Source organism: Genypterus blacodes, unplaced genomic scaffold (genome assembly GCF_046128005.1).
Source record: "Genypterus blacodes isolate CSIRO-AG114 ecotype Tasmania unplaced genomic scaffold, CSIRO-AGI_Gbla_v1 ptg000154l_1, whole genome shotgun sequence".
NCBI classification, from domain to species: Eukaryota; Metazoa; Chordata; class Actinopteri; order Ophidiiformes; family Ophidiidae; genus Genypterus; species Genypterus blacodes.
In genome coordinates this window covers 2,224,606-2,248,805 of record NW_027466956.1, presented here as the reverse complement: position 1 = coordinate 2,248,805, position 24,200 = coordinate 2,224,606, and the positions used below count along the sequence as shown (strand labels likewise).

Genomic DNA, 24,200 nt, shown 5'->3' with positions numbered 1-24,200 from the left:
ATACACATGGACGCACATTTTCTCTGTCTCTTTCTGTTTTTCAACACACACACACACACACACACACACACACACACACACACACACACACACAGGCCTTGCGTTGAGTGGCAGGCCTGGCTCTGTGCAGCTCTTTGACATTCACACTGTGTCAGTATGAAAACACACAGAGGATGAGGAGCTTCAGCTGGAGAATAGAGCTCCCTACCGCTGCCACACCTTCATTTAAGCAGCCATTTATCAAGACGCTTACTTATCATCTGAAGAGATTGAGCCACATATTGATGTTTGTGTACGCTTTAGCTGTCTGGAGAGAAATCTGACTTTTACTATCAACAAATTAAATTGTCGCTAATGCTGCTGAATTTATTACAGCCACTTTGAGTCACTGCTTACAAATGAGTCTCATTAGAAAACTTAAACATAACTTAGCACTATCTTGGCAAGCATGAATTTTCATTCTCTCCTTTAGTTCGGTCCACCAGTCTTGAGGCTTTAGGGCAATTTAGTTTTCCCTCCTTTTTGTCCAGTTTAGTCCATAATTCTTTCCCCTCCCAGCTCAGTTTAGGCCAGTACTTCTGATTTTAGTCATTCTCTGTCCTTTTATCATATTAGCTCAGTTTAGTTCCGTGTTCTTTCACATTTCAGCCCAGTTAAGTTCAACATTTTCTGTTGTCTTAGTCCAGTTTGGTCCAACATTGTTATTCCCTTTTTATCCAGCAAAGTCCAATATTCTATCTCATTTGATCATTTCAGGTCAGTTTCGTCGAACATTCTTTGTTTTTGTTCTATTGTGTTTCTTATTATTATACACTGGGCATGAATCTCATTGTCTCACAGTTTTATGTGAGCCTGTTTGCTGAAAAAGTACACGTTTTGTACAAGGGATTAATAATGAGCATTGAGAGGCAACCATGCTATGAACTTTTAGATATAAAAGCAAAATGCTGAGCTCAAATACGCTAGAATCAGTATAGAGCTGCAGAGTAGTGAACATTGTTTGTGGGTATGTTGCAATGGGCACACATTAAATCGTAATTTGTTGACATGGTTAAGGTCCCAAATATTTTGTTAACGCAGTTTTAAGATAAATAATTCAAATTTTGTAATTAAAGACACATATCCTGATCCAGAACTGTGGCATCTGATGCTTCACCAAGCTCTGTTAACACACCTTGTGATGTGTTGTCTCTGACTTTGCTGAATTTTGATTGGTTCTAACATGAGTGTATGTGTGTGTGTTTGTGTGTGTGTGTGTGTGAGAGAGAGACAGTGAGACATAGAGAGAGGGAAAGAGAGTGATAGAGAGAAATGGATGTAGTTCTCTGCCCTCCTCTTTCTCCTCCTTTTCTCTCCCTCTCTTTCTTGTTTACCATGTCCTGCTGTGAGGTCTGACAGTACACAGGTGGGACAAAATAGAGAATCTGTGATTTTCTTTCACTGCTTGCTTTGTTCTCTTTCTCTCTCTACATGTCCCTTTCTTTATGTCTTCCAAACAGAAGTAAAGTTGGTAAAGAAAGATTTTTTCACACGCTGAACCCATAGTGAGAACGTCAAATATTTGGCCCAGTAATTGAAACATCTGTTGGTGATAATTTTAAGCATTTATATATTTGACATTGTGTAAATAGGGTCAATTCAAATGCATGAAAAGTGTGTGTGTGTGTGAGTGTAGTAGAGAGGAAGTTACTGGGGTTGTTAGGAATAAGCAGGTTGCTCTTCTATCCTCTCTTTTAGTTCCACATTTCTCTCTCCTCTTTCTTTCTGATATCTTTTTCCTCTCTTCTACTCTTTTGTCGGGTCCTTCTTCATCGTTTTTTTCCTGCTCCGTTCTGTTCCTTTCCTTTCCTTTCCTTTCCTTTCCTTTCCTTTCCTTTCCTTTCCTTTCTTTCCTTTCCTTTCCTTTCCTTTCCTTTCCTTTTCTTTTCCTTTCCTTTCCTTACCTTTCCTTCCAGAGTAACCTTTTGCCCAGACACGAGGAGCGCTTGATTTCTCTTATCTCTCAGGTGACATGCCCACTCTCAGGGCCGTTTCAGCATGTGGCGAGATCATCAAATGCACCACGAGAAGTTCAAACGCAGGCTCTGTCCCAAAATCTCTGAGTGATTCTTAAGACACAAGAGTCATGATGTCAAAGCTTTAACTTGATTTAGCTCAAACCAAAGCCTGATATTCTTTACATTCTTCTTGGTTAAGTCATCACCTACAATCCCTGTTTTACTTAATTTCTACACAAATCCAAATGTGTTTCAACGCTGGCAGCATTGCATTTACTCACATGCCTTACAGTCCCATAATGATGACCTGCGTGGTTAGTAACAGTTGATAGAACTGTTAATGTATAAATATGTGTAAATTAGAATTAAGTTGTGTTGTTGTAATGCAATAAGTGCTTGTGCTTTTTAAGATGTAGCCAGTCTGTAGCTATAATTCTACATCATTATAATTCTTGACCACCAAATTTACATTCAAAGTCCTGCTTCATTCATTAGAGATCAGTCATTATTAGAGTGGTAGTGATCTATCAGCAAACAGATATACTTGCACAATATCGCAGACAGATCAGTAACAATGTTTATAAGAATGTACAGGGTGCAAGAAAGGGCCATGGGTGCTTAACAGGCTGCATTTTATCTTTATCAATTTATAATTCAACCTTTATTTGTTTTTTATTATTAAAATGCTGTGCCTCAGTACGACAGTCACCTAAACCCATCAGTTACCACATCTGAGGAGTCCTTGGCAAAGGTTACATTACATTACATTACGATCATTTAGCAGACACTTTTATCCAGAGCGACTTACATAACATTACCACCCATTACAGAGGGGGGAGCAATTGAGGGTTTGGTGCCTTGCTCAGGGGCACCTCGGCAGGGACTCAAACCATATTATTATCACATCTTATTGTCAACACAATTTAAGTTTGTATGATTTTACCTCTTCTAATTCGTTTGACATTTTGATATTCTTCTTCTTCTTCACTTATATGATCTGTTCCAATGACAGTATTCAGTTTAGGTTAGTTACTGTGGTCAAGTTTACAAGTCAAACATCATGAAGGGGTTTGCAGTTTTATTCAAGTGCATGTGTGTGTGCGTGTGTTGTCATAGAAGACAGATATGGAAGCATAAAACAAAAAAAACAGAAAAACTAATAAAAATGTTGGAAAGAGCAAGATACAAAATTGACAGAGAAAAAAACAGTATGTTTCTGTGTGTGTGTGTGTGAGTGTGTGTTTGTGAGTCAGAGTGTACTGGATATATCCCTTCATGCTTTCGTGCACAGATTTATTGTGCTTGAGTGTGTGCATAATTTGTACATGTGCAGAGCCACCTGAGCTTGTCCTTTTATGCTTGTGTGTAAGCGTGTGTGTGTGTGCGTTTGTGTGGGTGTGTGTGTTATAGTGCGGTTCTTCCTGAAAATACCAGGCAGCTGTCCTCAGCAGTTGACAGTAAAGAAATCAGCAGTAAATCAAGCTGGTCACCAAGCTAAAGAGGTGATTAATAAACATGTCATCTGCCTGTGTGTTTGTGTGTGTGTGTGTGTGTGTGTGTGTGTGTGTGTGTGTGTGTATGTGTGTGAGAGAGAGAGAGCGCGAGAGAGCGAGTGGGCTCATCTGTCCCCTGTAGACCCTATTCATTCTAAGTGAGAAAGCGGGAGGTGAGGGAAGTGATGGAAAAATGACACCAATGGAGACAACTGTGTTGACTAAAAGAGGAGAGAATTGTTAGAAAGCTAATCCAGAAATAGGTCATGCCAATGAGGGATGGGTGATCAGCTGTGAGCCCAGCATGGAATTTTAACCATTTTGATTACTACTATTAAACATATAAACCTGCAAAGGCAATAAATAAGTGTAAAACTTATTAAGAAAATAACATTTATGAAGGTGAAACAGGTAATCAACAGAATAAATACACCTCTATGTAACTCTGCTCTGTTTAGGACCCAGCTGCAATCCAACCCTGGAACTGCAAACAGACACAAGGGCAGAATATACGCTATATATTCTTGAACGTCTCCCAGTTAAAAATAAATAAAATACTACCTTTCTACTCAGAATAGTGTTCTTCTTGCCAGATTCAACTTTTGCTGTACTTGAGGCAACGATCAACTCATCAATTGTGTATTTGTATCTACTGTATATATGTGCGGTCGGATAGCGAAAGTAAGAAAAAAAGTGAAAAGGCAGCACTGTTTCCAAGTGTGTGTACGTGTCTGTATGTGTGTGTGTGTACTGCGGTAGAGCCAATCATAACACTGTGTGTATGGATGCATTCTTGAGTGCTCCCTTTCACAGCCCAAACTATCTTTTTCCTGCTGCGCCTTTTGCTGTTGATATATTTCATTTTCATTTTGTTTCAGATTGGGCACCATGGAAGGCAAACATTTAATTTATTTTTTAAACTTTTTTTTTCATTTTTTAGGCTAGTCACTAAGGCATGGCACCTAAGTCACAGAACGGTCGGGAAAGCCCTGTATTCACAATATACAATATACAAGCAATATACAGATTATGTAAAGTCAAATAATATACATATAGTGCAAGGTTGTGTGGTAGTGCATACAAAAATAATGTTCATCACGTATGGGAATGAAATTGTGATGTATGAGCATTTGTACATGACAATATTGTAGAAGCTAACTACATCTGCTATGACAAAGCTAGAGGAGCTTTGTCATAGCAGATGATATTGGTCAGCTGTTTATGAGGGTGATGGCATGAGGAAAGAAACCTGTGTACAGGTTGTGAGGAGATCATGATTTTCCCTGCCTGTTTCCTGAGTACAAGTCCTGCAGGGTGGGCAGGGGGGCACACATGATTCCTTCTGTTCTTATTGCTCGCTGCAGTCTAATCCTGCTAGAACATGATGGCAGCACATATAGGACAGATTCAATGACTGTGGTATAGAACTGGCTCAAAGCTCTTGTGGCAGACCATACTTCCTCAGTCGGTGCAGAAAGTACATCCTCTGCTTGGCCTTTTTGAGTATAGAGTTGATGTTGGTCTCCAACATCAGGTCTTGGTAAATGGTAGTGGCCAGAAACTTGAAGGTCTCCATGCTTGACAGAGGGTTAGGAGGAGATGATTTCTGAAATGATGCCAAGCTGAAGTCCACAAACAGAATCATTGCATATGTCCCTGGGAAGTCAAGGCGTTGCAGGTGAAAGGATGCAGGTTTTGTAACAGGTTCTTATTGTGTGGGTGCTGTGTGTGTTGGGGTGGGATCTCTGTAGGCAGGTCATTACACTGTAAAATCCTATCCTTCCTCCTTGTCCGTGGATCTTCATTCATTTTTAATATGCTGTCACTGTCCACGTTCCAGATGCAGGTACACATTTATAGCAGGTCGCAACTTTCAATCAAATTATGTCAGTAACAAGACTGAGACAGGATGACATTTTCAACTTGAGGTTAGATTTTATCTCAGGAATGTGTCCGGCTATACAGATTGCATAGTTTAAACAGAGATACAATTGCAATGTGAGCCAGAACACAAGCGTTTTGATCAAAATACATTCTGCAAGCAGTTACAGATTTCATTTACATGCATTATTCATTATCGAGATATTAATTGCATGCCGTGTCTAAATGGGACCTATATGTCAGTCCTACATCTTATCATTTAATGGTTGCGCAATGTACTTTGATTGTCCTGTTTTAACAGTTTCTTGTTTTGAGCAATTATTACCTCAGCCAAGGGAGTAATGTTTTCAGCCGTGTTAGTTTGTTTGTCTGCAGGATTACTCGGAAAGCGAAGAATCATATTCATGAAACTCAGAACAATAGACAGGTTGAGCATGATCCATGAAAGAACACATTCAATTTGAGTGGTAATCTGTTTCCAGGTGGAGGTGTAGGGTTTATTTTTTTTCACTTTCCTCTTCATTGAGAAATGTTTTCAACAATTTGGCACAATTTAAAGAAGAACATTGAAGAGGTCTGGACTAAAATATACAGTCATACAAACTCCATGTTGATCGGGCAATAGCTGTAATCTGGTGCAGATCTCAATAAGGATCTGCTGAACTGAAATAGGTTTTCAGTCAGGAGTCACATATTTAGAAGCACACACACCACCATTATGTAGCCAAGATGATGCTGATTCAATAGGGTGCAAAGAGTTTTGTCGTACTGTCTCTGAAGAATATGCCTGTAAAAAGAGGTCTGATCTTTACACCATAGGGCCTATGGATCACAGTCAAGTTGCAACTTGAATGAATACTCATTCAGACTCATTCATTCATTCATTCTCTTCTGGATCAATCAATTGCAAAAGATCCTGAATATTCACCATTTTAGAAAGACTGAATTTCACCAATCGCTCACAAACTGCTACAGCTCATGTTCTATTCAGTTTTCCTTCTTAGAAATGAAGAGCAACATGGACCTTTTTTAATTCAATATTTTGGGGTCATTCCTGTGTTCTTTTCGGTGGATACCTCTCAATGGGTTCTGAGATGTCTGGCTTTGGGCTGAAAACGGAAGGATAATCACATTGAATGAGATATGAATTGCAGTACACGAGCGAGCAAGTTTTTCTGTGTCATTGTTAAAATAAAAGAGATGCTGGAGCTTCACCCTTCATCACACTTAGCGGTGCGACCGCACTGCTCTCTAATGGAAGTTCATCCATTTGAAATGACAGAATCCATTACAGTGGCATGCCGCTGCACACACTGGATTTATTCTCCTTATTTGCTGATAATGTGTGTGAACTAAACTCTGCTATATTTTTTTATGATTAACTCCAGAAAAAGTGATGAATCCTGGAAGTTTTATTGGAGTTAGAGGGAATAATACTGGCAGTTTGTAAGGAAACTGCATCACAGTTTTTATAGAAACAGACGTTACAGGTTTCTCAAACAAATCTTCCAATATCTATCTAATTTGGGGTCAGAAGAACACTTTCTGTGCCAATTTTATTTATTGTTACAATAATAATGGACTCATACAAATATTGCTTTTCATAGTTGATGCTGATAGTTGACTTTAAGTCAAGTCCCTGTAATGTTTAGTTGGTAAACTATGTTTGGACGTACTGTTTAGCTGCACCAGGATTATGTTGTGATAGTAAAATATATTGTTTAGCATGTTCTTCAACAATCTTAATGTGTTTAGCTAGCAAGCTACATTGTTTGATTCACAAGCATGTTAGTTGGGGGTAAGCTATGTTGTTTAATAAAGTTTGTGCTTTGGTTGAACTGAACCAGTTGTTGTTTGGTTGTTTGGTATTAGTTTTTGGTTTGTTAATAACTAAATTGATGATATGTACATTTTTAATACGTAGTTTGATACTTTACATGATCAACTTCATCACATGTTGCAATTGGTTGTGTGTTTGTTAAAGTGAGTGACAGCTCTGATTTTTTTCAGCACTCCACAGTGGGAGCCCAATATGCCTCTGTTAAATACTAAGTATGACTCAATATTGCCAGAGTATCAGGCGAGTCTGCCAAATGAGGAAATGCATGCCTGGCCAGCATACACACATACCATTGATTTACAATTGCATAATCTTCGTCTGTTACTTGGAGTAAGCTAACTGTGACTTTGTGACATTAAGGTGTTTACATTATATCAGAAAACAAATCCATGCATTGCCTTGGGTATAGACAGAATAATTGAAGGTTTGAAGAGCATGCAAATGTTCTCACAGATACATACCTACGTGTTTCTGTGTGTATGTGTGTGTGTGTGTGTGTGTGTGTGTGTGTGTGTGTGTGTGACCTCATTCATTCAGCAGAGTCAAAGAGATGAAGGAGAAATAAAGCAATACTATTATTATTACTATATTTGCACTCGTTGTTAGGGCACCACTTCCCAATGGGTTAATTAACCAATTAACTTGGGAGGAAATCAATCAAACCCAATTATATTTAATTTCGACATCCAATCAAGTCAATCTCATAGCAGAAGTAGTGAACTCTGTCAAATTGACCATTTGCACTCCGATTTAAAGACATGTACAAAGACAACCCATTAATAATAGATGAAAGTTTAGTACTAAGTAAACGGACTAGGAACTGAATTAATGCAATAATGAAATGAAGGTGTAGCAGAATCAACACATGAAATGTAATGGAATTCAATGCTGTTTAAAACTATGAATGAGCAATGGTGAGTGATGGAAATGAATTAAATGAATACTAATCGTATTAATCGGAGCTAAGTGACACCAACTGTTAAGATCATTTCTAAAGGAATTTAATGCAACTGAAAACCTATATTAATGAATGTTGTTGCCTGACCACCGCACAGCTGTTGAGGCAGGGGTCAGCTGATGATCCTGCTAGTGAGCGATGAGGGCAATGATGACAGGTTTCCGAATTTTTTTCACCGCTGGTATGAGGTCCAGAGTTGGTTGGAAGGAGCTCAGTTGGAAATCCCTATGGCAGGATTTCTGTGCATCAGGCATTTTGAGTTCTCAGAAGGTCTTTAGGGTCGATAATTCAAGTTCTGAGGCAGAGGAAATTAAATTATTTGACAGAATAACTATGAAAAACACTCTCGCCGGCCAAACCAAAACAAACTTCAACTTACTAAGTTCAAACAAAATTGTAATTAAAGTTTATTGTCACCTGAGATACTGTACGTAGCTTGACAAGAAGAAAAAAATGTAAATTAAAAACAAGTAAAATGTGAGCAAAATAGTTCAACTTTAACTGCTGTGAAGGTGTGTGATGTGATTTCCATCTAAGAGAAAGTTCTTGAGCTCACCATTTGTTTGTCAGTGTGATTTTAGACAACTGAAGAAGTGAGGGTCGATCTCTGTCCAAGGCCATAAAGAAATTTACAATATTTCACAGGTAAAACTAATTCTTCTACGGAGGGAAAAAGCGAGATATGTCTTCCATTCAGGAGACATGAGCTTTAAATGTTTAATAATATCAGTAAAACTTCATTTGATACTCAAACTAATCTTGTGAAATGGAAAGATGATAGCAGATTCTCCTGGGCTCACACATATATATGAGGTGGTAGAAATTCACAACACATTTATCTGAAAGGACATGATCAAGGAAGCCAAACAACATACACTACTACATATTTGCCAAATACATTTACAAAATCATACCCTTAAAGATTATGGAAGGCAGTGAGGTAAACCACATAAAAACACCATGAAAACCAACTAATCGTCATTAGAGACAATATACTACTCCCACCCTAAACCACCCTTAACACACTAGAAAGTACCTTGCATCATTGCAACGCCCAATAACAACCCAATAAGAACCTCATAATAACATCATCGCAAACACTAGTTTAAGTTACAACAATCACCTCCTTAACAGTCTAGCAGCCAGTCAGTAAGAGCTGAGCAACAGCCTTATGTGAGACCAATATATATATTTTTTCTTTCCTCTGTATCAACTTTGCTCCTATATGCACATATAAAGTATAAGAGATAAAACCTTTATAGAATGATACAACATTTTCAAAGCTATATTCATAGTCGATTCAGTGCTTTTCTGTAGTAGTTTAAGTAGGGTGACAAAGATGAATTACAGACGGATCACCTAATTGTACTCTTGTAACCATACAGTAACATTACAGCATTGTAGCAACCACTCAGGGTGTTGCTACCTCATTGTTATTACCTTAGGATACTGCCAGTCAAACCCCTAAGAAGTCAACCTGCAGCCACTAGCACTAATCACGGAAACCATTTAACAACCTCTTTCAAAAGCCCTAAGAGACACTTTGAATACATGCTGAGTTTCTCTTCATATATTAGAGAAAGCTACACTCAGTACCACAGCTGATACTGACCACCTTTTATACACACAGACACACACACTCAAACTCTTTCTGCTTGACAGTTTAACCCCTAGTGAGCTTTAATGCTGCACTCAGGCTGAACAGGTGGGTTAAACCTGCACCAAAACAAGCTCACTGTGTGTGTGTGTGTGTGTGTGTGTGTGTGTGTGTGTCTTTGCGTTTGCGTGTGTCTGTAACACAGAATATAGTGTCGATTTGACCCTGCCCTGGTATTGTTTGGACATTCTCATAACCAACTGTGGGGTTAGAGGTGATATGTATGCATGTGTGTTTGTAATACAAATGAGTGTGTTAGGGTTGGTGGTGGTGCTGCGTGCTAAACTGACACCTTTTCAATCATATGGTTTATTTTGGAGGAAATTGTAGAAAAAGAGGGAAAAGGGCAGATTTCTGCAGCTCTGTGGCCTACAGTAGGACAAGCCAGGATTAGTTTTTCACTTTGTGTGTGTGTGTTGGTAGCCAATTTGTAATATATAGTCAGCCTTGAAGAATGGCCCAGATCTCCCCTTCGCTGTCTGCAATTTAGCTCTACCGGCGCCCGGCAATACCCATTGTACTGCCTCCCACCACTGCCATTTTGGCCTGATGGAGTGTGTGTTTGTAGTTGTGTGTAAATTTCTCTGTGTGTGTGTGTGTGTTATCATTTGTTTATGTGCTTATGTGCATCTCAGTGTGCATTTACCCGTGAGTCTGTCTTTTTGTGTGTGTTGGCGTGCATGGACCCACAGCCTGTTTATTGAATTTCTGCTGGAGTTTATGCGTGTGTGTGTGAGAGAGAGCTGTGTGTGTGTTCATTCAGTCTTTGCTTGCATTCATACTGTTTATTTAATGTGTTTGGTTGAATCTGTCTGACAGAGGCTGTTTGTGCTATACTACTTTCCAAAATGAGTCACTACAAAGCATCAATCAGGAACAACAACAGATAGATAGCAGAGAGGAAGAAAAAGAGGAATGGGCAGATGAGTCGGAGGAAGTATTCAAGGCCAAGAGAAAGGAGGTAGAGGGAGAACAAGTCTAAGGCGTAAAATAGAGAGAGAGGAGTAAGAAGTAAGTATAGAGTTTAGACAGGAGAAATAAAGGGATTGATGGTGAAAAACAAATGCAGGTGGAAATTGAGGCAGTGAGTGACAAGATACAGACATGGAGGAACAGGAAGGAAAGCAAAGCATATTTAAGAACAGGAGATGGAAGAGAGGGACAACTTAAGGAGAGAAGATAGAAAAGGAGAAGGAGAGAGAAGGAAGACATGAGCTTTAAACACAGCAGAGGTAAGGCGTGAGAGACGAAAAGAAGTTAAGGAGGAAAGACGGGAGATAGAAGAAGAAGTACAACTTTCAGCACAAAAAGACGCCTTGCAAGTTTCAAAATGCCGTGATTATTTTAGTTAAGAACATTTCTCTTTAATTTTCTTCACATCTGATACCTTCTCCGTGGTCCGAATTGGTCCAAATAGCACTGATGTGGGTGTTTCACTTCCTCCTGGCCCCACACAGACAGAAGACTCACTCAGGGCAGGGGGAGGTTTTTGAAGTACAAAGCACACAAGACAGTTCTTTTGTCTTTTCACTGTATCGTCTTGTGCAATGTGTGTGAGAGCCTTGAGAGGGATGAAAGAAGACTACAATGTGGAGGAGGGAGAAGCAGAGGAAGATGAGAGAGAGGGAAGGGGAAGAGAAGAAAAAGTGGACAAAGAAAGAGAAGGACAAAAGACAGAAAATTGAGGGATGTGATTGGATTGGTGGCCTCTTAAAGCTTCAGTGTCAGAAGATAGAGATCATTTCAGCAAAGGGCTCTGTTCTGATCATAGGAGAGACAGCAGAGAGGAGAGGTCTCTCCCTGTGTGTCTGTGTATGTGTGTGTGTGTGTAAAGCTTACCAGTTAAACTTGACTGCTTCTGTCAGCCGCAGATGAAAAACATCCCATGAAATCGATGCAAACTGTTGTATGGCCTTGATGTCGCACCAGCGTTGTGTTCTTGTTGCTGTAATGTTACTGATGATTTAATCACAGCCAGTAAGGTTGCTTCCATATCACCAAGGGTATAATTGTGCTGCGGTATGTGCTTCACTCAACATGCTACTTGCACAGCTGTGGCTGTCTGAAAAGCAACACGTATCATCAAGCCCTTTAGAAAACCCTTTTCCTTGGAATTAGCTTACCCAGTGGTTTCCAAACTTTTTCTGCAGGGCCCCCCTTTTGTAGACAAGAAAGTCTTTGCACACCCGCACACACAGCTTCAGCTTCCAAACTCCACTGGAATTTATTTTAAACATTGCAATTCATAAAACTGCAAACTGCATTATTTTACAAAACCAAATAAATAATAAAGTGACGAATCACCTTTTCAGTGGAATTAATAACAGTTTGACTGTATAACAGCATTTCTGCTTTCGATAAATGGTCTCTCTTGTCGCGCCCCCCTTCAATACCTCTGCGCCTCCCACTTTGGGAACCACTGAGCTAACCTAAATTTACATTGCCAAGCCGAGGTTTCTTCCTTTTTTCCTTATACATTAAGGCCTAGGTCAGCAACAGGCAGACCGCGGTCCAGATCTGGACCCAGAAGCTGTTCCATATAGACCGGGACCTACAGCCAAAACAGAAGGCTATGGTTTAATACAGTGATTGTCAACCACTGTGTCGTGGCACACTAGTGTGGCGTGAGAGACCGTTCAACTTCACTTAATTAGTTAAAAAATTAGGCTTTTTGCCTGCTGACTTGCGGCTCGGCACTTCTATGGCGCACTTGCCGATGGAAGTGGTGTTTCTTTTTTTTTGCTATTTGTTTCTATTGAAGCAAACATGACATTGCGCATACAATTGTAGGATGTTTTGGAGATCATTTTTATACAGAAAGAGGGAGAAGAAGAGAGAGAGAGAGAGATAGAGAGTAAGAAGGAAGGTTGAATTATTATTACTATGGAAGCGGTATTTCTATCTGCGCAAGTGTGTCGGCAAAAATCACAGAACCCCCCCATACGTCTCTCTCTCTCTTGGGCTAAACTTGACTTGACTTAACCTCACATTTTAACTAGACATTACATTACATTACGGTCATTTAGCAGACGCTTTTATCCAAAGCGACTTACAATAAGTGTGTTCAACAAAGGTAGATAAAAGAACTTCAGGTCACAAGAAAGTAGAAAACTAGACAAACACATTCAGACCAAACTAAAGAAAAACATCAACAACAACACAGGTGTACCAAACAGGTGAACATGGTCAACCAAACATGTGTGGTCTCCATGTGAACCCTGGTACAATTTGCAAGATCACATTTGAGCCAGAATGAGTCGTTGGTTCACTTGGAATGAGGTAGAAGAAGAAAGAAGAAGAAGGAGAAGAAGTAGCTGCTCCAGTACCATCAGTCAAAAATAAATAAGCAAAAAAGAAAAGAACCAGCGAACATATTTAGGTAGACGTCTTCAAAGGTCCAAAGTTCTGACCTAAAATAACCTGTCTTTCAACTTTTTTCCTGCATTTCACTTCTGTATTTCCTGAATAATCTGACCTTAGTTGGGTCAATGTCAGTTCTCCGTACCGGGGAACCAAATGGACCTATAGAGACTGTTACTCTCAATGTATTGAAGTATTACATTTTGTTATATATGCCCATCTGGACACTTTTGTGAAGACACCATTTACAGTATATCCTCCAATATCCTTCAGTACATTTGGGTTAGTGTCATATCTGATGATTGTGTTTAAGACGTGTGTTTCCCAGTTGAAATCATAATGGTGAACCTAATTCGTAACTCGAGTACATTCATGGTCTGAAAGTTGATTATGTATGCGTAGACTCAGACAGTGTCTCTCTGTTGTATAATCAGAGATGTACACTGACCTCGATGACAGAACAAACCTTTTTCTTCTTGCAGTGTTCTTTTTATCATTTTTATTTTCCCCCCTCGACAGCAGCGGTATGTTTCCCAGTCATGCATCAAGAGATCAAATCTAAAAGCAATACAATCTCTGAACTTACATCTGGGTGGTTTAATTTGAAAGCGACTCTCTGCCTACTTTCCTGCCTTTAAAAGTGAAATAAGTTATGCCGCTGGTGCCCTCACTTCACCCTCTGACAAGAACAATAGCGGCCGGCTCGCCTCAGAAAACTGTGTTTTACAATAATACCCATCCACAAAGCAAGACCGACAGTGTCAATGGTTTTACAGCGCGCTACACAGTGCAGCTAATGTTCTCCTCCGAGCCAGCATCGCTTCACTGCCTCTCCCTCTCTCTCTCTCTCTCTCTCTCTCCCTCTTTCCCACTATTTCGGTATCTCTCGTTCTCTCTTTGCACTTCCTATTTTTTCTTTTCTTTCTCCTCGCTCCCTCTCTCCATATGAAAAATCCATTTCGGCATGCTTTTTGACAGCCTGTCTTTGGTGGGTGTGTAAAATTCAAATAATTCACTGCGCATAGACAGTCACTTTGGGGCTGCTTTGTGTTTTCTGTTTGACTCTGTGTCACTTTGGCTGCCTGTCGAGTGCCAGCCGGCAGCATTTAGCATTTTCAAACCCCCCAAAATGGAGTTTTTATTTATTTATCAGAATATTTGTAAAGGCAGAGGAGTGCCGCAGTGGCAGGTATGCCTGAACCCTGAGCACACACAGATTTTAGTCTGAGTATTCTGATAAATTGGAAGGTTTACCAGAGACATAGTTTTATCAGAGTCTCCCTGAACGTCAATGTGGGTTTGGAATCAGGGATCCATAGTAGGACTGAAGTATTTGTATTACTTATTTGTACTCAAGTTCAAAATGACTTTTTTTTACTTCAGTATGGAGCACTGCACCAGAAATCAGCAGTGTGGCAGCACTTTGCACTGAGAGATGAAAGTGTGACATATTGTGAGCTCAGGTCTTGTATTTTTGAGATGATCATTATTTTGAGGTGTTTATATAACTGACATAATGTTACGTAGTCTTACTGTTCCTTGGTCAAAAGCCTGTGAAATAAAAATGTGCAATAAAACGTGTTGTATTTGTTCCCAAACACACAACACCTTTGTGCCACAGACAAGGCTGTACATACATAAGTGGTACACAGATATACATACTTGGTCTCAAAATGTTCCAGGGTGATGAACGCGTTGTCTTGTCCTCTGCACATAAACCAGAGTGGAGAGAAGCGTCATGTACCAGGGTGAAGATTGTTTGTGTGCTGCTGCAGGTAGAAGAAGCACTTGGTCTTTTACTTGCAGCAGTGCAAAACAGCCATCATGCACATACAAGCATGTGTATGAGTGAGCGAGGCTGTCTAACTTCACTCACTGTACTCTCAGCAAAATGGGGTGGCACAAAATATAACAGAAATGTGCATTTGGCAGTAATTTTCTTTGCAGAGTTTGTTTACAACATATTGATCTTTGCAGCTTGACACTCCTCCCCTTCCCCACAAAAAACAGCAACAATAAAACATTAAATTAACATAAAGTATATACCAACATACGACGTACAAAACCGAAAGAATTATGTGCTCCAATGACCATAGGCGTATAAGCCTACATCAGTGTTATAATGCTGCCACTCTCTGGACAGACTGAAATCTGCAGTGATTGTGTTCCTGTATATTAATATCAACAGTTTTGGTGAACGAACACTCTACTACTTGTTCCGAAATTACTAGAAGCCTTTAAACGATACTCTGGGCCAGCTGTAGTGAATAGGTTCACATGGAAGCTGCTGATTTGAGATCATTTCAGCATTTGTATTTAACTTCTTTTATTTACACTAAATTAGTGAAACAACAAGTATTTGCCTGTCCATTAAGCCAGAAATGACTATTGTCAGTGAGTCTAGACAATACAGAATTCTTGAGACAAGTTAATGAAATTTTCAGAATAAAATCTTCCTGCTCAATATGTTGTTTCTGTCGTTAAAGAAGCTCTTCACGTTTTTTTTGTGTGTTTCACAGTGACCCCTACTGGGAGCGGCCGGCTAATACGGGCGGCTGCTCTGCCGCCCGGCCCAAGACCCTTCACCTGGCCGGCCAGCAGCATACCTCCTCACCATGGTAATGTTTGTGTTTGCTCGTAGTACAGGTAGCCATAGTGGTAGAAGTACTCACAGCAGTCGTAGTAGTTATGTGAGTCAGTGTTTGTTTGTTTGTGTCTTTGAGCTATGTGAATGGGTTGGTACGTCTTATTTGGAGCAAATCTTGAGTGTGGCTGTCGCTGCAATAGTTGCTCCCAAGCCATTGTTGAGTTTTCACTACTGAAGATTAAGAGATGATGGAATGAATAGAGTACAGGGATGAACCATAGATTTAGAGCAGGGCTCAGAGCCATTCCTGGAAATCTGACATATTTGGCCTTATAATAGCCAAATCTTGGCCTTATAAAGTAGTTAACAGAGCCCATTAACACTTACTTAGCCTATCAACATTACTCATAACTGTAAATGAGCATTAAATAAAATGTGCAAAAAAAAAGTACAATACACATGACTATTTGGTACTTTAACTTTGCAATTCCATTACAACGATTATAATAATAAATTATTAAACTAGGGTAACCAAAGGTATAACTAACACAATCGAATCAGTTTTTTCAAATCCGAACCCTTGGTCAGTGGCACCCTGCTGATCACATCTATCTATGAATCAATATTCCGCTTATTCAGAAGTCACAGACTTTTATTGTTGGCACATTCTCCGTTGAAATATTTTCGGAAATGACAGGTGCTGTTTTGTCTAAATAAAACGGCATATTCATAATCATAATCATCTTGTGTGTTTTTATTTATGTTACCATAAAACATTGTAACTTTGCCCTGTACTGTTGATACGTCTGTGCAGGAGTTTTGGCCCCTTTGGTGGTCAGTATGATCCCTCAGGAATAAGTCATTAAAATGCCCGTCGGAATCCATCACCTTGGCCAGTCGACCCTCAAACTAATTTTGATCAACATGCCACCTGTGCCCCTCGCATCCCTTGTGCCTATCAGAATCAGTAGAGCTTTTTTGCCAAGTAAGTTTTCGCCTACAAGGAATTTGTTGTGGTTGTTGGTGCGATCAACATACAAAAGCAACAACTGTGCAAAAAATATAATTAAAACACAAAAAATTATAAAATTAAAATATAAAATTAAACATGCAAGATACAAGGTACAAATGTGCAAGCACCAATTGTTCCGATTGTATGGTCAGGGGAATACTATACAATCAGGACAAATGGCCTTGTTGATGAGGCCCACTGCGGAAGGGAAGAAGCTATATTTGTCAGCCTCTTGCCAGAGGGGAGGGTTACAAACAGATTGTGTCCAGGGTGGCTGCCCACCTCAGGGTCCAGGAGGCGTACAGGTCCCAGAGGGACAGCAGGTTGCAGCCGATCACCTTCTCTGCGCAGCAGATAATACGCTGTGCAGATGTCGATGGAGGAGGTGAGGATGGAGTCAATGATGGCAGGGTAGAAGTGCACCATCATTGTCTTTGGCAGGCTGAACTTCTTCAGCTGCCACAGGAAGAACATCCACTGCTGGGCTTTTTAGGTGAGGGCGCTGATGTTGAGCTCCCACTTGAGGTCCTGGGAGATGATGGATCCCAGGAATCGGAAAAAGACTCTACACAGTGTCAATTGGGGAGTCACACAGAATGATGGGGGTGGGAAGGGCTGCGTTCAATCGGAAATCCACAACCATCTCCTTTTTTTTCAGATTATTAAGCTCCAGATTGTTCTGCCTGCACCAATTCACCAGACGGTCAATCTCCCGCCTGTAGGCAGACTCGTCCCCATCAGAGATGAGTCCAATGAGGGTGGTGTTGTCCGCAAACTTCAGGAGCTGGACTGACTGATGAATGTAGATGCAGTTGTTGGTGTATAAGGAGAAGAGCAGAGGGGAAAGAACGCAGCCCTGAGGGGAACCGATGCTGATGGTGCGTGAATCCGAGACGTGTTTCCCCAGCTTCATGTGCTGCTTCCTGTCAGTCACGAAGTCTGTGATCCACCTGCAGTTGGAGTCCGGCACGTGTAGCTGGGAGAGCTTGTCCTGCAGCAGTGACGGGATGATGGTATTGAAGGTAGAGCTGAAGCTCACAAACAGGATCCTGGCGCAGGTTCCAGCGGAGTACAGGTGCTAGAGTGTGAAGTAGAGGGCCATGTTGGCGGCGTCGTAACAGACCTGTTGGCTCTGTAGGCGAACTGCAGGGGGTCCAGGAGGGGGTCGGTGAGGGATTTCAGGTGGGACAGCACCAGGCGCTCAAAGGACTTCATGACTACAGGGGTCAGAGAGACAGGTCTGTACCTGTGGTCCTTGGCTTCTTAGGGATGGGTTTTGATGCCTGATGCTTTGAAGCAGGCTGGTACATGGCATGTCTCCAATGAGGTGTTAAAGATGTCGGTGAACACTGGAGACAGCTGATCAGTGCAGTGCTTCAGTGTGGAGGGGGAGACAGAGTCCGGACCGGCAGCTGTGCAGGGGTTCTGTCTCCTGAACAGCCTGTTAACGTCCCTCTCTAGAAGTGAAAGGGTCGTTGATGAGGTAGGGGAGGAGGGGGCTCTGTGAAGGCCATTTGTGTCGAGGTGGAGGGGGAGGTGAAAGGGACGGAGGGGGGGCTGGTGGTGGCTGTAGGTGTCATGGGGGATGATGTCAGAGCTGGCAGCTTGACCGTCAAAGCGACAGTAAAACTCATTCAGCCTGTTTGCAAGGCACAGATCATCTAAAGACTGAGCAGGTTTAGGTTTGTAGTTTGTGATTTCTCTGAGACCCTTCCTGCAGTGTCATTAGCCGCAAACTGCTGCTTCAGTTTCTCAGAGTACAGTTTCTTAGCATCTCTCACCACCTTGCTAAATCTGTACTTAGCCTCTTTGAACCTGTCTCTGTACCCGCTATACACAAAATCTGAAATGTGCGCAAGCACTTGATACAATATGGCAGAGGCCCAGATCAGTGAGTATATGTGCTATTAAGCTAGTTAAGCTAGTATAAACATAACTTAACTGGGCACGTTCCTTCCAACAACATATCTAACAACAGTTAGATTTCGCTCTCTGATTGAGTATATGAATTTTGAGCACTTAACAAAATTATTTTCTATGGGAGCCCTGATGAGACATTATTCATACTTGCACACTCACCATCAGGATCACACACGCGCACCATCAAGACCACACACACCATCAAGATTGCACTCACACACTGTCAAGATCACACACACTGTCATTATCATAAATATCCACTATAAAGATCACACACATGCACTATCAAGTCCATGCACATGCACCATCCCGTTCATACACATGCACTTTTGATTGTGCGTTTGTGCATTGCAAGCAAAAAAAAAGTAACATTTTTTAACCTTCTTCATTTGGCTGTATTTCTGATCCCAGGACTTTTTTTTTTTTTTTTTTTTTTTGTGTTTATAAATGGGTGTCTATTTTGGGGCATGCATGTTTTGTGTATTACACACCTGATATAGTTTAAGAGCTTAGTGAACGCTTTGTTATTGGTGGCAGTTTGCTATTTGTTTGTTCGTCAGTATAGACACGAGGGTGCTGGTAGTTGGTTGCTGTGGAATTTCTAGTGGATGGTATTATTGTTAGGCAGTTGCTATGGATTTCATTGCCCCTCATTATTTGTCTTTAATCCTTCACATTGTCTCCTTTCTACCTTCTCTTCCTTGCCGCTCGCCTCTGTCCTCTCCCCTGCCTCTTGTTTTTGTCTTTCTCTCTCCATTCTTTTACTCACTTTGTCTATCTCCTGTATTTAAATGATGTTGTCAGTGAGCAGAGGGAAAAGGATTTGACACCTGGGCATGAATTGATGCCCAGATATTGTGGTATTTGTGTGGTTTGCGTGCGTGCGTGCGTGCGTGCGTGCGTGCGTGCGTGCGTGCGTGCGTGCGTGCGTGCGTGTGTGTGTTCGCAGTGGGGGGTGGATTACTGTACTGCAGAATAAAGGAGGGATTTGTGTCTGAGTCAGGCGGGTAGCTGAAAGGAGACGGCACTTAATAGCTATTATAGCCAGCTTAACAGCATGTAGGTCTGTGTGCTAACACACACACACACACACACACACACACACACACACACACACACACACACACATAGACTTTCACTGATTTACACTGTATCACAGACTGTACGTGTGTATTTGTTGTGTGTAGGTATGCATCTTTTTAGTGAGTGTGTGTGCATGTGTGTGTGTTTGTTAGTGTGTGTCTAGAAGGCAAAATTGAGATAAATGGTGAAGGAGCTTTGTGGCCACAGAGGCCCTTGATATACACTACACCTGTCTACTCTGCTTAGAGGCCTGTGTGTGCATGTGTGTGTGGGTCTGTTTGTGTGTATTTGTGTAAGAGAACGACCCACTACACTTAAAGTTATCATTTGGATTCTGTTATAGATTGTGTGTGGATTATGTGTGTATTTCTGACAGCATTTATGTGTGTATATTTATGTGCACATCTGTACTTGAGAATGATTACCTTGGAATTTCTTACTGTTTGTGTGTATATGTGTGTGCATATGCTGGTGCCTGTGTGTGTGTGTGTGTGTGTGTGTGTGTGTGTGTGTGTGTGTGTGTGTGTGTGTGTGTGTGTGTGTGTGTGTGTGTAATCAGTGAGGTTGTAAACTAAAAGAGACAGATGTATCAGGGAGAGCTCGCTCCCTGCAGCCATGCTCTCTTTCCTCCTAACACAGACACACACTAGAGAGCTGGTAATATTTAAATGGGATGTTAAGAAGGCAGGAGGGTGAGAGAGAGAGAGAGAAAGAGAGAGAGAGAGAGAGGGAGAGAGAGAGAAGGGGGGGGGGGGGGGAGAGAAAGAGATTGAGAGAGAGAGAGGGAAAAGGAGGAGACCACAAGAAAGTCCTTTATCCCCTTTTATCCCCTCTGCCTTCCTTCCTTCTTCTCCTTTATCAAGTTCTCCTCATCTCATATTTTCATAAATGTATGTATGTATGTGTTTTCCCCTCTCTCTCTCTTTCTTTGTCTGTTTCTCTCCTTCTTTCTTTGTCTGTTTTTCTCTCTATTCTGATGGTAGAGGTGATGTGTTCTGATGTTTTCCTCCCATGTCGCACGCGTCTTCTCCTTGCGTGTCGCTGACTTTGTTCCAACTTTTCCTCTTTGATGGCACACTTTCTCTCTCACCTTGAGTTTCTTCTCCGACCTACTTTCCCCTTTTTTTTTACCCCCGAAAACTCATACATTCTCTTTCTCTCCACTGTTGTATGTCTTCTTGTATTTTCTTTGCTGGAGAGCACCTGGAATTTAATTATTTAATTGTTTCCTTTATTTTTTCCATATTTTATTATCTACCTGTGTCTTTGTCTGTGTCTTTGTCTGGAAGGAAACATTTTAATAATGGATCGTATAGATTTGTAGACAGGCAGTGTGTGTGTGTGTGTGTGTGTGTGCGTGTGTGTGTGTGTGTGTGTGTGTGTGTGTGTGTGTGTGTCTGTGTCGGGGTCTGTGTGTGTGTGTGTGTGTGTGTGTCTGTGTGTGTGTGTGTGTGAGTGTGTGTGTGTGTGTGTGTGTGTGTGTGTGTGTGTGTGTGTGTGTGTGTGTGTGTGTGTGGGCGTGCACAAGCTCTTTTGAAGTTGTGATGTTTGTAGTCCAGAGGCATTGATCTTGAAGTCCATCACTTTTGAAATTACCAGTATGTTTAAAACTGAAAATGCCAAAACTATGATTGACATTAGAGAATTGAAAGAAAGAGGAAAATAATAACGACATGGTGCGGATGGAGAAGAATCCATGTCCTGCAATCACTGCACAGGCAGTGGTTCATCTTTTACTCAGCATTTCTCACAAGCCATCCTGTTTGCCAAGCAAGTTTGAGAAGTTTTCCCTCCAGCAGAGATTATTTGGTAAAGATACAGAGCTGTGACATCTTGGATTTACGGCTCAATTTATCGATCATAATTGTTGCAGGATCTTGGGTTTCGTTCGCCTTTTCCCCCCTGAAAAATCCCAACACCATATCAGCTCAAAACAAACTCACGTCGTCTTCATTCTTTAGTTTACATTTCTACACACACTGAAGCCTGCATTACTCACCCTACCTGTAAATCCCACACCTACTCTCTCACAGCATCAGTGTAAGCCGCGCGCTAACTCAGCTCTGACACGTGATGTGCCTCACAGTAACACATTGTCCCAGAACTGCATGAGAAAAGTGTTAAAAAATGACAAATCTCTTTTTTTTTCTGTTCCTCAGCGCCTCTGCACAGAGCCTCTTTTTCTCTCTCTCAGATTACAGCTCCCTCGTCTCCTCAGTTCTCCATCCAATAACCACAAATCCCTCACCTTGTTGGACAGCTACCCACCTGTGGCACCGTGCAATCACTCAAAAACACAGCAAACACACACACTCTTATTCTCACTACATACAGCTCAGATATTTATTCATTTGTGCCGTTCCCGAGGTTTTCTTTACTGTGAACAGATTTGACTTTCACCTTGTTTTCACCTGCCTGTGTCGCTGTGTTGCTGTTTGCTGTTGCCTGCAGCGATTTTCCAGCATAGCCCAGGCTTGTTACTGCAGCTGGGCTTCCCCCAAGGAAGACGGAGAGCCAGAGAGACGCCGTGCACATAAAATAAACCAACAATTTTATGCCATTATGGTGCCTAGATGTGTTTTAGACTTTCATTTTATTTTTTTAACTGGACTAAGGGGAGGTTTTGCTGTTGTTTTAAAGGCATATTGTTGTTTCTCGTCTAAAAACTTCGACAGAGAGGAAACACTGATGAAGCCTCAAGAGTTTCGCCTGCTTAATTCACATGTTAGCAATAAATCCACTTTAATCCATCTTTACTTATTTGAAAGTCAATTGTACTTTTAGTTAAATGTAAATTACTCCAACAACTCCCTGCACATGAACTCTAAAAAGCTTATACTCTGTTGCAAGTGTGAAGAAAGCATCTGAAAAATGTCTTTATTCTTTCATATCGCTTTATGTCCAACAGCAGGTTTTTATTCCATTTTAGCAATTTTCTTCTCAGTATGTATTCCTAAACGGCCATTAAAGTAATTAACTTCAAACTTGAACGTTGTTATTTGATCCCATGAATGTGTCTGTAGACAGGCAGATAGATTAGTTTTAATCATCAAGGAGTGGCAGGTTTTCAATTACTCTAAATTTCATACATAAATGTTGCTGATCTGCTAAAGCCGGAGCAGGGCTTCATACCACAGATGCAAGAGGGGAAGAGAGGCAGGAATGAAAAAAGATCAAAGGTAAACGAAGTTGAGTGTGATATGTGATTTTGAAGCCTGGAGCATTTATGGGTTTTTGAATAGGGCAATGAACTGCTCTTAAAAATGTGTGTGTGTGTGTGTGTGTGTGTGTGTGTGTGTGTGTGTGTGTGTGTGTGTGTGTGTGTGTGTGTGTGTGCGCGTGCGTGTGCGTGTGCGTGTGTGTGTCAATATGCACACATGCCTTTGCACTAGCAATTACTCCTGCATGTATTTGAATTAGTAAATGAACTGCACACATGTCAGTGTAAACAGACAAAGTGTGCTAGTTAGTTTCCATATTTGTGTGGTTGCCTTTGTGTGATTTTCGTAAGCTAGTGCAGCAAGCTTGGTAATATATTGTTGATGACATTAAGGACGTTTGCTGTAGTGTTCTGGGCCAATGCTGTGGTGTTGGTAGTTGGTTGCTATTGTGTTCATATTGGTTGTGAGTTGCTTGTAAATTTTTGGTGGTTAAAGTGTTGCTAGTTGGTTGCTGTGGTATTGATTGATGGTTGCTAGATGCTCGCTCTGGTGTTCAGAGCGGATGCCACAGTGTTGAAAGGTGGTCTGGGTGGTTTTTGCGTAATATGAATGATTGATTAGAGAAAAATGTTAAAGCAGACCAATTGTCAACGCACATATTTTGATAATGTATGTAGATATTTGTGTTTGTGAAATACTAATGTGCCTTGTAATAGCAAGCTCCTTGTTTGTTTTTTATCATTGTGAATATGGCATAGTGTTGCTGTGTGAATGGGTGTGCGTGTGTGTGCCTGTAATTATCCAGCTGTTGGCCATCCAAGCGGTTTGATTGACAGACAGCAGTGGCTGCACTTTTATTCATGAGCGTCTTTGCTTCACATTTTAGCCATAATTAATAGACTCACACATGCCTGTAAGGTTTGTGTAAAATATTAGCAAGATCAGATTAAACACACACAAGCACACACTCACATGCATCAACAAGCCTACGCACACCCACACACTCTTTCTGTGGTGGTAAAGCTTGCTGTAGACAGAGAGCATGAGGGGATTGAGGGATGGAAGAAGGGAGAGCGAGGTAAGACACAAACAGATGGTAGAGGAATGGAAGAAGAAAGGGGGGGGGGGGGGGGGGGCAGAGAGGGTGTTGCATTGCTGGAGTTTTTCAGTCTGTCTCATGATGGCTTGATGCAATAAAGAGACACACACCTGTCAGAGAGACAGCCAGGTGTGTGTGTGTGGTTATTTTAT

At 41.1% G+C, this 24,200-nt stretch overlaps 1 protein-coding gene across 1 annotated transcript in view; it reads left to right on the top strand.

Annotated features, from left to right (window-relative positions):
* The window catches only part of npas3 (neuronal PAS domain protein 3), a 250,860-nt gene that overhangs the window by 61,943 nt on the left and 164,717 nt on the right, over positions 1-24,200 (top strand). The window contains exon 2 of the mRNA XM_076166053.1: positions 15,706-15,804. Coding sequence (XP_076022168.1) covers positions 15,706-15,804 — 99 coding nt within the window. The remainder of the gene's footprint in view (positions 1-15,705; positions 15,805-24,200) is intronic.